At 36.4% G+C, this 15,605-nt stretch overlaps 2 protein-coding genes across 6 annotated transcripts; one reads left to right on the forward strand and one right to left on the reverse strand.

Moving 5' to 3' along the window:
* Nucleotides 1–320: 320 nt before the first annotated feature.
* Nucleotides 321–8,567, reverse strand: LOC113666388 (SHC SH2 domain-binding protein 1). Of its 3 annotated transcripts, XM_089200094.1 has the most exons (9): nt 8,269–8,567; nt 6,886–7,080; nt 6,022–6,227; nt 5,604–5,752; nt 4,965–5,273; nt 4,098–4,265; nt 3,092–3,315; nt 1,564–1,692; nt 321–922 (listed from the first exon to the last, which is right to left on the reverse strand). In XM_089200094.1, exons 3-9 carry the CDS (start codon nt 6,198–6,200, stop codon nt 713–715), a joined length of 1,368 nt encoding a protein of 455 aa, XP_089056220.1. In that variant the 5' UTR covers nt 6,201–6,227; nt 6,886–7,080; nt 8,269–8,567; the 3' UTR covers nt 321–712. The 3 variants fall into 3 exon arrangements, with proteins under 3 accessions (XP_089056220.1, XP_089056219.1, XP_027037969.2); XM_089200093.1 differs by lacking the exon at nt 8,269–8,567 and having other exon boundaries at nt 3,080–3,315; nt 6,886–7,182; XM_027182168.2 differs by lacking the exon at nt 8,269–8,567 and having other exon boundaries at nt 6,886–7,181.
* Nucleotides 8,568–9,675: 1,108 nt separating this feature from the next.
* LOC113666387 (uncharacterized) lies at nt 9,676–15,557 on the forward strand. Of its 3 annotated transcripts, none has more exons than XM_027182167.2 (5): nt 9,676–9,796; nt 11,956–12,215; nt 12,510–12,663; nt 13,002–13,049; nt 14,951–15,557. In XM_027182167.2, the coding sequence occupies exons 2-5, from the start codon at nt 11,964–11,966 to the stop codon at nt 15,199–15,201; spliced, it is 705 nt and encodes a 234-aa protein (XP_027037968.2). In that variant the 5' UTR covers nt 9,676–9,796; nt 11,956–11,963; the 3' UTR covers nt 15,202–15,557. The 3 variants fall into 3 exon arrangements, with proteins under 3 accessions (XP_027037968.2, XP_089058112.1, XP_089058111.1); XM_089201986.1 differs by lacking the exon at nt 14,951–15,557 and adding an exon at nt 14,578–14,834; XM_089201985.1 differs by lacking the exon at nt 9,676–9,796 and adding an exon at nt 11,097–11,134.
* The last annotated feature ends 48 nt before the right edge of the window (nt 15,558–15,605 follow it).

A 15,605-nucleotide genomic window follows, 5' to 3' on the forward strand; every position in this document is an offset into this window, starting at 1 on the left:
GTCAAATCTTTCCAGTGGAATGCAAATGTTTTATTTTTAAATATCACGTTTTTTTTTAAGGTAAAGAGTTCACTCTCACAAGCTAAAGGCTCAGAAGATAAGGTCTACAAGGTCTAGTATTTAAAACTTTGTCAATGTGTAGAAAGTTAGGGTCACTGATTTTGCCTGCTATAAAAGCAATGAATAGGGCATTTGAACACCAATTTGGACCGGGAAAGGGGAGGGGGCAGGAATTTGGTAAAAAAAATCTTCAAAAGTTCAAAGGCCCTTGGGGCATTTGAAAATATTGCTTTTAAGTTTAGGGACACGTTGATTATGTCTTGATACATACATTTTATTGCATTTCATATATTCTTTCTTTTTTCACATGCAAACTATGAGACCACATCACAGTGTTTGAAGGGTGAATGGAAATCCATTTTTTCTGAGGCATTTATATAATATAACACATCTGGTGTTGACTCTGCTTGAGAAAAATTACATACTTTTTCTACCCTTGCTTTAATTTTGTGCAATTTATCATCATTCCTACCTATTTACTAACAATCCAGTTGTATACAATTGACTTTCTCTGTGAATTTCATTTAATGCCACTAAGCAAACCTGGTGTTCCATCTAAGTTTTCCCCTTAGCTATCAAAAGACCTTGCATTTTAGCCCATACAAGAAAATAGTGACACAGGTCCTTCAAGGTTGACCATTGAACTACGAGATTAGTCTTTGTTAACCAGGAAGTGACCAATGTCACCATGTATGTTTTCCTCAAACACATTGTTTGTCATTTCCAATTTGATGCCATGCTCAGGGTCACAGCATGCAGCAAAAATTTCCTGATCCTTCTTGACACAAATACCATGGCAATGATTGTTAGAGATGTAATTGTCAGACAAAATTGCAGTGGTCTTCTTGGAATCTGACTTGGCCTGAAAATTAGTGCACATATGAGGTACATCAATGTTGATCCAGTAAGTGAATATTCTGTTCCTGATGATACATGTATTTCCTGATATCATCATACAGACAATTCTGCATGGAAGACTGACAAGTATAATCCTTAGAGCTTATCCTGGATAATAAAGAATGAAGCTGACAGGAGTATTAGTTCATCTGAGTAAGTGTTTATCCATTGCTGGTATTCACCCCAGCATTTTGTCAAATACTTCAAGGAAGACAGATAAATGTGTCTTGCCTCAGACTACAATAAAACAAGGGTTTTAACAGAAGTTGTTTATCAGCCTTCTACCACTCCCTCTAATTAAAAATTATTCACTGAGGTGGAGGTGGTTAATGGTCAATAATTATTGAGCTATAAAGTGGCAAACTTAATACCCACCACCAATCACTGACACTGAGGTGAATAGTTTTATTTTATTTTGTCTATGCTTAAACAGTGTATAATAAAGCATGAAAATAATTAAATAGTTTCTCTAAATCACTATTTTCTGGGAACATGAAGAACTAAAGGGGTCAATTATTGTGTGCAATTCATGTGAGCTTTGCATACTCTTGTTGCAATTTTCACTTTAAGCAGTGAAATTTAACTTCAAGGAATTATAGTACAGACCTCCAAGACAATGGCTCCAGTGGCAAGTTCAGTAGACACATCCAAATTTTGACCAAATTCTCCATTATCAAACAGTTTGCTATCTTGTAAATCAAGTTTTGCACCAGAGGAAACAATAATTGCTGCAGACTTAAGAAAAAGCAAGGAGATAATGAATTGAATATAGTTGATAGATATTGTAATTGCTATCATATCTCAAAAATAAACCACATCAAGTATGGCCCAAGTATATAGCACTTGGTATAGCTTTGGGGGAATCCATCAGGTTTGAAAAAAGTCTCCAATTTTCACTAAATAAACATTCACAAGGGCAAGGATATCCAATTCACATATACTTTGACCATGTTGGTAAATTTTTATAATTAATTCAGTAACTGCATGGTGAGTAAATAATGGTAATTGAACTGAGTGGAGTGCAATTTGGGCTGAAATTATACGTGTGATTTCAAAATCGAACGAGTGCACAGCGTGAGTTCGATTTGAAATCACAAGTATGATTTCAGACCAAAATTGTACGACACGAGGTTCAATTACCAGTTTATTACATCCATTTTGAAATCGCCCAAATACAGGACTTGGTCAGTTCAAATATGTTATTGATGCAGAACTGAACTAGTTTGAAATTAAATTCATCCATTTCTTTAGGGGGGAAAATCAAGAGTTTTGGAAACAAAGGTTGCAAAATTTGTCACATGTTACTCTTTGTCTTTCATTTTCCTGCAATTACATTGGTTACTTTAAAGAATCCTTGAAATCTGATGGGTTGTTTTGTTTTCAGTGTAGCCTCCTCATTGGCTGGAAAAATGATGCGATTTAAAGCAAAAAATGGTGCGATTCGTGAATAAATCGCACCAATGAGAGCCAATCAGATTACAGGGACCACCAGTGATTTCAAATTGGGTGTAATAAACTGCTGAATAATACATCAATCTTTTTCAAATTTTGTGTAAGAAACTTCAGATGAGTAATATTAAATCACAGATTCCCAAGAAGTGCTTGACTTAGGCCCAGTTACTCTAGAGGCACTGTTCAGTAAAAGAACTCATGCTGGAATTACGACTGAATTCTATAGAGCAGCAGAAATTGAGCCAATGGTGAACTGGTGTGACTGTAACATATCAGATGAAACTTACTCAATAACACACCTAAAGATCACTAGCTCCATCATCCTGTTAAAGTTTTGTGTTGGCACTAGGACAAACATGTGATGTAAGTCCTTTCTTAAACTACGCATGCAAGTTAAAAACTTAAGTGTATAATTCACATACAAGCTTGACCAAACTTTGATGGCCCAATATGGTACTCTATATTGTCTGCTGAGTAGCAGCTTAAGTTTAACAGTGTGAGCAGAGTGTTAAAATTTTTTCCTTCAAAAACTCTACTTCCATTGTTTAAAACTGATCATCCAACAATAGCAAATGGAAATGAATTATCATTAAAAAGTAAAATGGAAAAACATAAGGGGAACATTGGTTCAGAGCTACAACTTTTCTATGATTGAAGACTAGGAAATTACCATCAGGCTAACCTTGGCACCATGAACTTTGCATTGCCTCATGACCAGCTCTCCATTTTCCACAGTGACACCATTTGTCTCACATCTCATATGACAATTATCAAATGTAACCCTGCCACTTTTCACTAGCACTACTCCCTCATTTTCATTTCCTTCTTGTTCAAAGGTGATATTCTTGATGCTGATATTAGTAGCACAGCATTCCATTGCATATTCTTCATTATCACTGCAGAAGACTTTCATTCAAAATGACTGGTTAGAATTTACTTTTTATGTTGTTGTATACTGACAGATGCAAACATTAAGGTCTGGTTATTTAAACAAAGTTTAGCCATTTTTTAACAAAACCATGTCCTATTAAACAATCCTCAATATAGCTGAACCTTTTATCTGAAATTTATTTTTGTGACCAGAGTCAAGAGGGCCAAAAGACAACAGTGGAAGCACACCTGTTTAATAAATTAACCCTCTCATATAGAAAGCCAGAGGACCACTGATTGCATAAACTGTATTATAGCATTTATTAAGCTTCCTAAGCTCCACTGGCCCAATTTATTCCAGACCCCCACTGACCCACAACTTCTCACAGACAGTTATTTGGTATCTCTTTATACTCTTGGCAGGAGAGAGGCTGTGTGAGGTGAGGTGCCTTTTATACAAATGCACCACTTTAACCTAGTGAAGGTTCAAGTCCAAGTGCTTTTGATTTAAGGTCTATTACTAGGCCAGTTTATTTTAATGAAAACACTGTTCATGCCTGACTTAGAGATATCAATAGTAGCTTGACATTTTGATAACAAGTTCATATAATCTTTTTCACAGTTTGTATGAAGTACTGACTGAGCTTTTAGGTAACTACATTCACAGGAGCCCATAACCATAGTGCCAATAGTACTACTTACACAACTTCACTTCCACAACTAAGAACACAAAAAGAAAACCCTTAATATCATCTAACATCCTGTCCACACCTATGTGTGAATTTTTTTTTCCTATTAGATTACCAGTAGCTATTTACCAACAATTTCAGAGGGATTTCCTATTCCTGTGATATGAACAGAATCTGCTAATTGATATGCTCTTCCCTCAAGTTTGTATTTTCCAGGATAGACAACAATTGTATCCCCATGATAATAGCTCTTTAGTGCCTTTCCCAAGCAAGGGTAATGCTCCACCACCGTGTTATCTGTTAGACAGGTTTCAAAGGAAAAATGTCACAAGCACATCTAACATCACATTTAACCCTTTCACTCCCACAAGTGACCAAGACAGAATTTCTCCTTACAATATCAATACAATATCAAGCAGGCAGGTGATGAGAATAGAGAATACCAATCATAGGATTATTAGTTGATCCAATACCAAATTCTCTGAACTAACATCATAAGAATTGTATGGCAGATAGTAAGGAGAATTACTAATCAGATCTCAGGAGTGAAAGGGTTAACAGGTGTCTTTGTACAATATTTTATGTGAGTATTGTCATCAAGATAATCCAAGTATAATTGTAATGTAAACAATATCAGTTTTTAATAAAATCACATCACAAAGTATTCTTACTAACTATAGTGTGATTGTAAGAAACTTGCTTCCAACAATATTCCTAGCTTTTCCAGTCCATCACTGTTTTGCTCTGACATAGGGCTAATGCTTGAAACATCAGCTTTTAAACTCTTTACTATGGCCATTTTACAATATCAAGTTGATAAAAGCAAATTATCTTGTCATACTCCCCTACCCATGCAGCACCACAGCTTCTTTTCATTAGAAACTTACCCCCTTCATTGCTGTTAACTTACAAATCACGTGAAATCTGCCTTTGCATACAAATTAAGAATGACCAAAAGAAGTTTCAATACCATGTTTTCTTTACATATTTGATTACCTTCATAGAACTTGACCATGCCAGCCTGTAACTTTGGTGCCACTATATAAGTAACAGGCTCATCTCCTCTGGGTCTGTTACCCCTGGGACCCTGCTGCACCAGTTTAGGTGACACAGAAGCTAAGAGGTACCTCATTTGTGGGTTCTCTATGATTTGCAGTGAATGAACCAGTGACTCGCACACTTCTGACATCTGTGCACATTTGAGCACATCCATTTCATCAAGCTCTTCATCAAGATCACTGACTGCAATTTTTTCCTGAAGCTGTTTCAGCTCTGCTAACTTCTCCCTATACTGGTTATAACTATCTGTCCAGGGAAAAAGATCAATCAAGACCTTCATGTACAGCTACACTCATCAACCATGATATCTTTGTTGTTTGATGAATTAAATAGCTTAATTTTAAAAACTTTTTGTACTTTTTTTTTATTGAGAAGTAAAGAAATTAGTTTCCAGACACCCATATTACTAATATTATCCATGCATAAACCAATTGGTTCTAAACTAACTTTCAGTACTGTTGTCAGACCACCACGAGGATACAATTAGAAAATCAAACTTAATACCCATGCTTCATAATGGTTCTCTGAAGGAAAATATTGTAGATCACAAAGTTTTCCTTTTCTCTGATTGCCCACCTCTATAGTTATTGACCAGATCTCTAGGAAGGTTTCCTTCTTGTATATCATAGAAGAGTTGAATTCTTGTGTCCAAATGTCGGCCGGCATAACAATACTCTCCATCGTCATCCTCATCCCACTCTCTCCAAATGTTCTCATAGAAAAACCTTGACAATAACCAGAGACTATTAGTAATGTCTCAGTTGTGAAACCTAATTTAAGTTTCTAAAATTCTTACTAAGAGTCTTAATTAAAAAACAATAAAAGAATTGGCAAAGAGCAGTTCTGTGAAACAGAACCATTGCTTCAAAATTAATTATTACATTTACATTTAATTACATATTAATTTAGATCTGAAATATCCCCCAGACCACTATAGAGAACTATGAAAGAGCAACAGAACACATCACACACACAACAAACATGTAACATGTACCTGACATGCTCAATGGCCAATGCAGTTTCATCATGTTGTCCAGTTTCATCATATTCTGGGCACAGCTCAGTTAGAGGAACACGATTGCCGTGATAGCAAAGGTATGCATTGACTTTTTCAGTGTCTAAATCATTGAGGCAGTCTGTAACCACTGGCTCACATATACTGACTTCTGCCATAATTTCACTGGCATTGACATTTGACACCTGTCAATCACATACACACTATATCAGATTACACCATGCAAGGCAAGATTCCCCCCCCCCCTTAAATGGCAGTGTTTCATGTGACTTTTTCAATCATACAAAACAGTTAATGAACAAAATTATGAATTCAACCAAAGACTTCCATATGTTAAAGCCACTGAAAACTAAGTAGAAGACTTATGAATACCTAAGAATTTGGGTAAAGTTTCCACACAGCCCCATACTATTGTAAAACAAATATGTTTTCCCAGTGGAAATGTATTGTTTTTATCATTGTTTTCTCTATTCAAGAACTGAATGCATAATATAGGATGGGGCTGTGCAGAAATTTTACCAGAATTTGTAATGCAAAAAAGTAAATTAACGAAGACGTTAATACTAGAAAGGAAAAATTACTGATGGTAGACAAAATTAATGGAAGCCCACACTGAATATCCTTTACTGAGTATGTATGACTAGGTATGCTTCTGTGTGTACCGTTAAAAACGAATTCTAAACAAGGAAATAAATAAGGTACCGGTAATTCGACAACATTCTTCATTACAACTACAGTCGACGAAGACAGCGTGTAGAAAAAAAAAGCAAGCGCTGTGTTAAATTGAACACGATCTAGTTTACTTTTAGCCATTTTGATAAGGAAAACATAAAAACTGCTTACCTCCACTACAACGTCAAAAGGATGTAGTTGTCCGCTGGATTTAGGAGTACTTCTCCATACTGCGTGCCATCCACTCGCCTCGACATTTCGACCAATGTATTTCGCTATTCTATCGGGAACTTCGCGCGGTTTACACAAGCCCAAAATATCATTTTGATAAGCTTCTACACGAGTTTCAACGGACAAATCTGCAGTCTGAAATATCATCGGTAATTTAGTACTCGACATTGTGCAAAATTATTATTTAAACTTGGCGGGGAAGATGTGACAACTGTAAAGCCAAAATGACCGCTCAGCCCCAGTGCCTTGACTGACCACAGTATATCAAGGTACACTTCATTACACATACACAAATACAAAGTCCGGATGCGTGGCTTTGTCTTTTTTCTCGCGAAGAGAAAACGTGAGCAGTGATGAAAATTTTAATAGGAAAAGAAATGGAGTGCAATGCTGAAGTTAAAAAAAGATGTGGTGATCATTGGTGCTGTTGCTTGGGAATCATTAGCCTAGCTGCAACACCTCGAAAAAGACAAAAGACCGCAAACGAAAATACTACCAGTATACATAAGATCTGATTCAAACAAATGGAAAAAATTGTCGTTCTATGATATCACCTACTTTTTTTAAACTTCATTTTCAAACAGTTTTCCAAAAAGTGGGAATCAATTTTAAACACCTCAAGTGCAAGAAAGAGTTCAAACATTTCTCCGAAAAAAAGGGGTCAACTGATACAAACTGTTTCAAAACAGTTTGCCAATGATAGGTTATTTACATTTTAAACGTATATCAAAGAATTGGCAAAAGGGTTGAAGTAAGCATTCATCGTCATTGTCGAAGTTGGTCATCAAAGATGGTGTTTGACTTAAGCCATTTTTTTTAAAGAAAAGGTTACTAAGCATAGCCTTTTTGATGCACAATTGTCGAAAATTTATTATTTCAAATAACCAGTTTTCATATCGTGGTTACTTTACGGGGCCACTTTTTGGCGGGTTTCTCTTTATCAAAAAAAAAAACACACACACACACAAAATGCACATTCACAACTTTGCCTCATAAAAGATACCTTGCCTTGCAACCCAGTAAATCAGAAACAAACTGTCAAGAAGTATTCCTGTCCCTCTTACAATCGTAAGTCGATGAGTAGTCCAAGGAATTTCCAATAGCAGTTTCCTACCTGCTTATTTAAATCCTGTCGCTATTTTATATCGCAATGCACCATTTTCCTCGTTTGTTCTTGGACCTTACCACTGTGAAAAGTCGAGCTTAGTTTGTGCAGCAATCACTCTTCGTTGTAGCGTATCAGCAATCGTATCAATACCAAAGTAAAGAGTTCATTAAGTCCAAAAAAATCAAGCTGGAATGACAAATGTTAATTACCCTAACCTTTCTTTATTATCCATTCAAAATTGGTAAGATGATCACAATCGTGCGCTCTCGCGGTTTTCTCGGAAACCATGCACACTAGTCAAAATCTCGTCTTCGGAATGTACAACAAGCGCAATGCCAATCCTTCTGAAACAAAAGAAAAAAAAAGGCGCGTCAATTTTCCTATCATATGAGAAGTTTTATATAAAGAATTGTATTAGCCTTTTAACGAGAACAACTAATAGAAAGAGTACCCACTCTCTAATAAGCACCCTCCTCACGAAAAATCGCCTCCCCCCTCTCCCTCACTTTCTTAAATAGTAGGGATACAAGAAAAACCTGTTTCTATTGCCATTAATTTTTTTTAACTTTTTTACGTTTGTACTTCAGCGGCATCAGGAGATTAATATACTCCTCTTAATTAAGCGCAATAGGAGCTAGGAGCCCCCCTTTTAGCCGAAATTTTAATTAAGCGCCCAGGCGCTCACCTCGAAGAAATGTTGCACGAAAAAGAGTTAATTTCTGAAAATTGATTTGTTTACTCGAAGTTCTACAGAAAGCAGTTCTATAAATTGACTTAAACGATTTGCATCTGTAAACCACCAAATCATTAGAATTCCAAAATTTTACTCAACAAATATTTGCACATTAAAATGGACTCCTGAAATAACACAACCGAACAAAAATGCACATTTACGAGGTTTACAGTCATTTTAAGCGCCTTTCTATTGCCATAAATCAGGCAAAAATTTCTGCTTGATATTTTGTGAAATGGCGCGCGCGGGGTTTTTGCCACTTTCTTACCGAGATTCCAGTGTTATCTATGTGATAAAGTAAGATCCAAATTCAAACAATAAGGGAACAATGCCCAAGGGTATTTATTTTTTCCGCTTTGCAACTCGTGGGTGGATTTTTCATTATTTATTTCTTTTGTTTTTGCGGTCGAGTCGATTCCTTTTGGAAGCCAAAAAAATTAATTCACGTAGTAGCTCACTTGTGCTTTTTTTCCCTAAAACGTCGATGCATCAAGAAAACTCAAATTAAATGGAATTATACCGTTGTGGATTACTTCTTTGTTTACTGACGAAAATACAAGGACGTGCCCTGATTGACAAGTACTAAAGATAATAGTCTACAGGAGAATTAAGATGTTAACCATTACGAGTACTGTCGCCGTTTCCGCTGACTATCCAGCACTGTTATGAACTGTGACAGTTCTTTTATCAAAGTGCGTTGGGTTCCATCCTCAAATTTAAACTTAAGAACCGGTGTAAATGAAGTTGTGGCCCACAGAACAGTTTATGATAATGATGTTCTTTTAAGGATCTATTACACTATTCTAGACTAAGGTTTTAAATTTCACAGTTATTTTCCTTGTTCTGTCAGTGTTCAGATTAAATCTTCTCCCAACTCTTCCCTTGACAGTTTTTATCGATGAAAAAATAGTTGAACAGGAGGATAGCTTTTGATCAGTGCTCTTCTTTATATATAGTTAACACTTTAAATTTGTTTATTGAGGTGATTGACGAGATAAGGCAAATTGAAGGTAAGATGAGATTGAAGAAAGTTGGTAAGCGATAGATTTGGAAAGATTCATGTATTCTGCAAGTTTTACCAATTTCTGGTATCACATCAGACTAGACTACACCGGGTTGTTAATTCAGGCATGATCGACAACCTTGCAGTATTGGGTTAAAATATTCCGCAATTTTCATGCTCGTGCCAGCAAGTGCTGAAAGTGAAATTGAAAGCGTCGATCATTAGGCGGTGGAGACATGTTGCTTGCTGGTGAATTTTCAGTGACATGTAACACAGTCGTCAAAGCTTTATCCTTTAGCTCTGTCTCTACGCTTGATTCAGTGCCGTTAGTAGCTTATGAGTGACACATCTTGAAAGAGTCGATCGGTTTATTCCAATATACCTGAAGACATTATCTGGTGATACAAAAGCCTGAGAAGTTGTGCAAGATTGATCGGTGATTGAGCAGTAACGATGATCAAGATAATTTTTGAGTTGCAAGTGAGAATTTTAACTGTGATTATGCATTTCTGTGATTGGCGAAAATTCAGTAAGTTGATTGAATTAACGATCAATGATTAATTTCGTCTCTTTTGCCACAGTTTTATGCGAGGGAACATAGCCAAGAAAAAAATGATATACGAAAATGTGTTATTTGGCGGATTTCCACTACACCTTCTTTGAGGAAAATATTTACTCTACGTGCAGAGTTTTTTATGTAAATTAAGAAGGAAAAAATACTCTTAAAAAGTCAAGACGTCACTATGACACAATTGTTGTGTTATGAGCTGCTAGTGACAAAAGGCACAAAATATTTATCAAAGAGTGGCAACAACCATGTCCACACCGGTTACGTAACGGATGGTTGTAGTTTTCCCAGCTGTCGTTAAAGAAAATGCAACACAACAAAAAAAAAAAAACATCATGTGCGACATGCAACTCTTTCCGGTTTGAAACGTGACAGAATGCAGAGTGAACAATTAGAAACCCATTATAAGTGTTCATGCTGTTGTCATAGATACATTGGAAGCATTGAATTCATTTTGACATAAATTTAAAATTTAAAATGAGGACCTAAAAAAGAGAGAAAAAAAAGTCGCGTAAATTTTGTTGCTTTTTGTTGTTGCAACTTGCTTCATTTACCCGAACAGTAAGAATAAAGACATGACGTGTGTTTAGGTGTTTCCTACGGCATTACTTTTTTCAAATTCAACGGACCGTTTAACTTTACATAAACGATGAAATTAAAGAATTACGCTCTGAAGGACTGAGCGCCAGTTATCTCAATAACAATGGAAGGGGTTAACCTCGTACCCAGATCCTACCGTGTAATTGTAAATGAAATGGAGGCGCTTGGCCGAGTAAGGTACGAGACTAGAATCGGGTAAACACTTATCATTTTCCCATTAGAGTTGTCGTCAGTTTTAAGTATTACGCTCCGTCAAATTTCACTGTGAACACCTAAGTTCAAAGGGCGAACAAATTTACGAGGAGGGGGGGAGGGGTGGTAATATTCCTCGCAGCAGTTTTTACGATGTTACAGATAAACACTTCAACACTCTGCTGAGTAACCAAGGCAGAGCTCCACAGGACTCTGGGAACGAGGCTGCCGAGAAATGGCTACCCACATCTGAGCCTCATTTCTTTCCGATGTTAAGCAATCGCGATAGGGAATCATTAACTAACATCTCACTAAAGTCGCTCTTTAAGACACGTTAAGCTAAAGTTAGTTTCTTAATTTCGAGTCGCTAAAGCTGTTAACTAAGACCGTAAGTAATTACTAATTTCATTAGTCACTGTGTAGAGCTTCGTAAAATCCAGAACACAAATATTGGGAAACGGAAGGTAACAAAATATCTGCACGAGCAAGCTTGTTACGTATCGTCTGGAACCTCTTCCTGAAATACTTTTGGTGTATGGACGACTTAAATTATTTTTTGTTGAATGTTTCTGATTTTTTCGCATTTTCATGCCTTAATTAATCTCATTTTCGATTTTCCTACAGACTAAAGCAGTGACACTTTTCATGTTAATTTTTTCTCATTTAATGGGAGTTTAGCTCGTGTTTGAAATTTTGAAGGAAAATTATACTCCATACTTATGTCTCCATAACTAATTAAAATTCAAGATCCGTACTAACTGGAAAAACATGACGAACAAATTGCCTATTTTATTTTGTTCTGATAGACCCAGACATGGCAAAACGATCCGAAGGTTTGCTGCTTGTCGTGTTAATAACCTGCTGTGTTTTGATGTCGTTGTCGAACGCTAAGCGGAGACCAAAGTCAGATCGGTGCCTAAAAATACGTCATGGGAAAAATTGCACAGACCAGGATGACAAGAATATCACTGAATGTTGTCTTAAGAAATATAAACTGGGCTTTGACGTTTTGCCGTCCAGCTTTAATCCCTCTGTCGAAGACCCGCCATCTTGTGCCCTTGACGTGGTGAGTAAGGAGCTTAACTGGAAACTTCAACAATAACAAACTTTTGCTTGGCCCTATGTTCATATGTTGAATTGTTCATCATCGAAAAAGAATCGAAGAAGGTAGCCGTAAAGACTGAGTCATATTTTTTTGAGATTTCATGCAGTTTTCCAATGCTCTTGTTCATTGTTACCAGTGTGAATCCTGTCATTTGTCAGTTGCAGATCTCAAGGTCAAAGTAAAAAAAAATCAGTGACTTGAAACTACACAAAGCTGATCTCCTGCAACTTATAATTTCTTTCATATCTTTTCTAGGGTTTGGCTCAATGCCTCCAGGACAGCAAATGCTTCCGCAAACCGTTAACCAGAAACCTTCGCCTTCTCATGTTCAACCAACTGATTTTCACCAACAGAACAGGACTGTGTACCCGAACAAACTTTAAAGAACTCTTAGAAGACGCTAAGACAAGTTAGTGGCAAATTTATCGATGACTGATAGTATTAAAAAGAAAACTTTAGCCATGATCATCAGTATTCCAGAACCTAAAGCCTAACATCGCTTAATTTACATTTGGGGTAGTTGTTTCGTCTAAAATATTTTAAATTTCAACTTTCAAAGCGACCATCTTAAAAACTGAACTATTCGAGAGTGAAGCTTGTTCCCCGAGCTAAAATAAATTGATTCCTTTTTCAAAAAAATTGTTTTCCTTATTTTCTCTTGATTGTAAATCAATTTGAGATCCTCAACTACACATTCAAACAGTCCAGCGGTAAGTATTTGTTGAACAACTCATATTTCTTTTGCAGAATCCGGTGCAGAGTTCCTCCAGAAGTTGCAGGCAATCGAGGAAATGAGTAAGTGGAAATATCATTTACTTTATCGTCTGAATGGTTATTTGATTTTATCCAGAGAATATCAACTGAAATTCGCTTAATTTTATAAAGTATTATTAGGAGAATATTAACTGTTCATATTCTCTGGGTTTTTACTCGTGATCTGTTGGGGAACAAACGCACAGATGACGTCGCTATCAACAGTATTTTGCTTTTTCATCAGAAAAAAGAAACACGTACACTCCATGTTCCCGTGGGTATGTACAGTAATAGATCACAGTAGACGCCAAAACGAGGTGGGAACATCAGTGACACACCGTGTCACTCTAGCGTTGTTATCGCATTTTGACGTCACCTGTTATCTATGACTGTACAGACGCTGGTAGATGTAAAATCTACTTTAACACTCGTTATCTTGTTGCCTTTTTTTTATTCTCTCTTCTACACAAGTTATTACAACGGGGACTGGCTCTGATCTCTCGAGGCCAAGGTGACACTTACGGAGCTGTCAATCTCTAACCTTCGTCATACTTTTACACTTAAATAGCAAATCCCTTTGGGCTACGCAGAACGGAGTTCGCATACTAAGTAGATACTAAATTGGGAATTCACCATGGATTTAGCCTAAACACGAGAGTAAATGGGTAAAAGTATAAAGGAGGGTTATTTCCAGGAAATTCCTATACGGGATGAATTTTTATAGGGTAGAGTCATTTTATTAGTAATTAATTATTCTTTTAGCAACATAATGAAAATATACCGGTATCTAGCCGCAAATCGCAGTTTACGCAAAAACATCTGTCTCCATGTCAATTTCACGATCACAATAAGGAAAAGGTGACCAAACTCTATCTGTAAGGTAAGACCGCCAAAAGGAATAAGAAATGATCAACTGGCTAATTACAACGTTTACTGAATGGCTTATGCAAATATGTTATTTCCATTCCTTTTCCAACACCAATATAGGAAACCCTTACAATGTTTTTAGGTTAGATATATTTCTATTTTTATCGTTTAACAACGCACAGCAACATAGAATCTATTTGTTTTTAAAAATATTTTTGTGCACGAAAGGAGAAGTTTGACCCAGAAACCATTTAATTTCTATCTCCGCCGATGGAAAGTACATGTTTGATTGTGAAATCGACCGCGTCTGAAGATTCTTAAGAGTACCAGAACCTTTCGAAAATTGTCCTAAAAATTAAGGACGCCACCATTTTAATTTTACCTAGCAACTTCGCACTTAGCTTGCTATATTCAGTATTTTTTTTATTGGTCAAGTCATGTAATCGAAGCGCGTGATGTCTTCCTAAACAACTGATCTCGGTATTTCATATCTCGCGTGTGCTGCATGAAATTCACGAAACACAATCCAACAATCGATGGAATATCTCGGGGAAACCTCGGTCGGTGAAAGCCTTTTGAGTGAAATACACATGTCAAGTGAGACGTCAAGACTTCATTTGTTCCGGAACTTAAGTGGTTTTATTTCACTCTTTGTATCTTTGAAGTAAATCTCTCTTAAGTTTTTAATTTCCATGTCTTAAAGATCGGTTTGAACAATCAGGAACTCCACCGAAGGCATTATTGTTTCGGACGATAACTATTTACGGTAAGAAGAGTAAGCCACTATATGTGAACCACACACTGTGGTTTTGTATGTGCAACTAGATTTCAAGATACTCTTTCCTTTTTATGACAGCGTCTTGAGTGGAATCTTTGCTCCTTTGAAGACAGATTTCGAATGTGTATGTAACTCTTCGAAATCTAAAAATGCGTAAGGAAGCAAATTTTGGAAAACTCTTGAAGGGCGGTTGAAAATCACGTGATGTCTTACACAAACTTCTCCTTTAAAAAGAATCGTAATTCTAAGATTTTCTAAGGTTCTCTTCATATTTTTTTGTATATTTTCACCTCAACAGATGGATTTGACCGTGAAATTTGCGCTACAAAAGTGTATGGGAAATGTGGCAGTCAATTCAGCCAAAAATTAAAGACTAACCCAGGATACGATGTACTTAAACTGTGCAGAGTGTTTGCTGAAGAAGGGAGTTGCACAACCACAGAAGCTGAGAATTATAATTGTAAAGAATCCCGACTCCTCAAACGGTTCAAAGAAAATTCCCTTAAAGCAGCTTTGGTTGTTTTAAAAGAAATTTGTCCTTCACCCTGAGGAAAACTCGCCGGTTATTGAGCTAAGAGAGTTCTGAAAATATTAAATACAATTTTAGTTCGGCCAAAATAGTATCCTCTTGATAATGATAAAGTAATCACGGTAATGATATCAATACTAATGACAACAACAACAATCACAGCAACACTAATGACGACGATAACAGTCATGATTGTATTCAGGGTAGGATAACAATGAAACACTCAGCCCTATTAATGGCCACACAGAGGTAATATTGAATCAATTTTTTTGCAGCATCGCTGGAAATTAGCTCTAAATATGCTTTCTAAATGTAGTTATTGCAGCATGTACCTAGCTCAGTCGTAAACGCAATAAATCGATGATTACAACACTAATGACATATGTTGGATGCATTTTGTGTCAAATAGTTTCGTGATTCCCTG

The sequence above is a fragment of the Pocillopora damicornis genome, chromosome 3 (genome assembly GCF_964200805.1).
Source record: "Pocillopora damicornis chromosome 3, jaPocDami1.2, whole genome shotgun sequence".
In the NCBI taxonomy this organism is placed as follows: Eukaryota; Metazoa; Cnidaria; class Anthozoa; order Scleractinia; family Pocilloporidae; genus Pocillopora; species Pocillopora damicornis.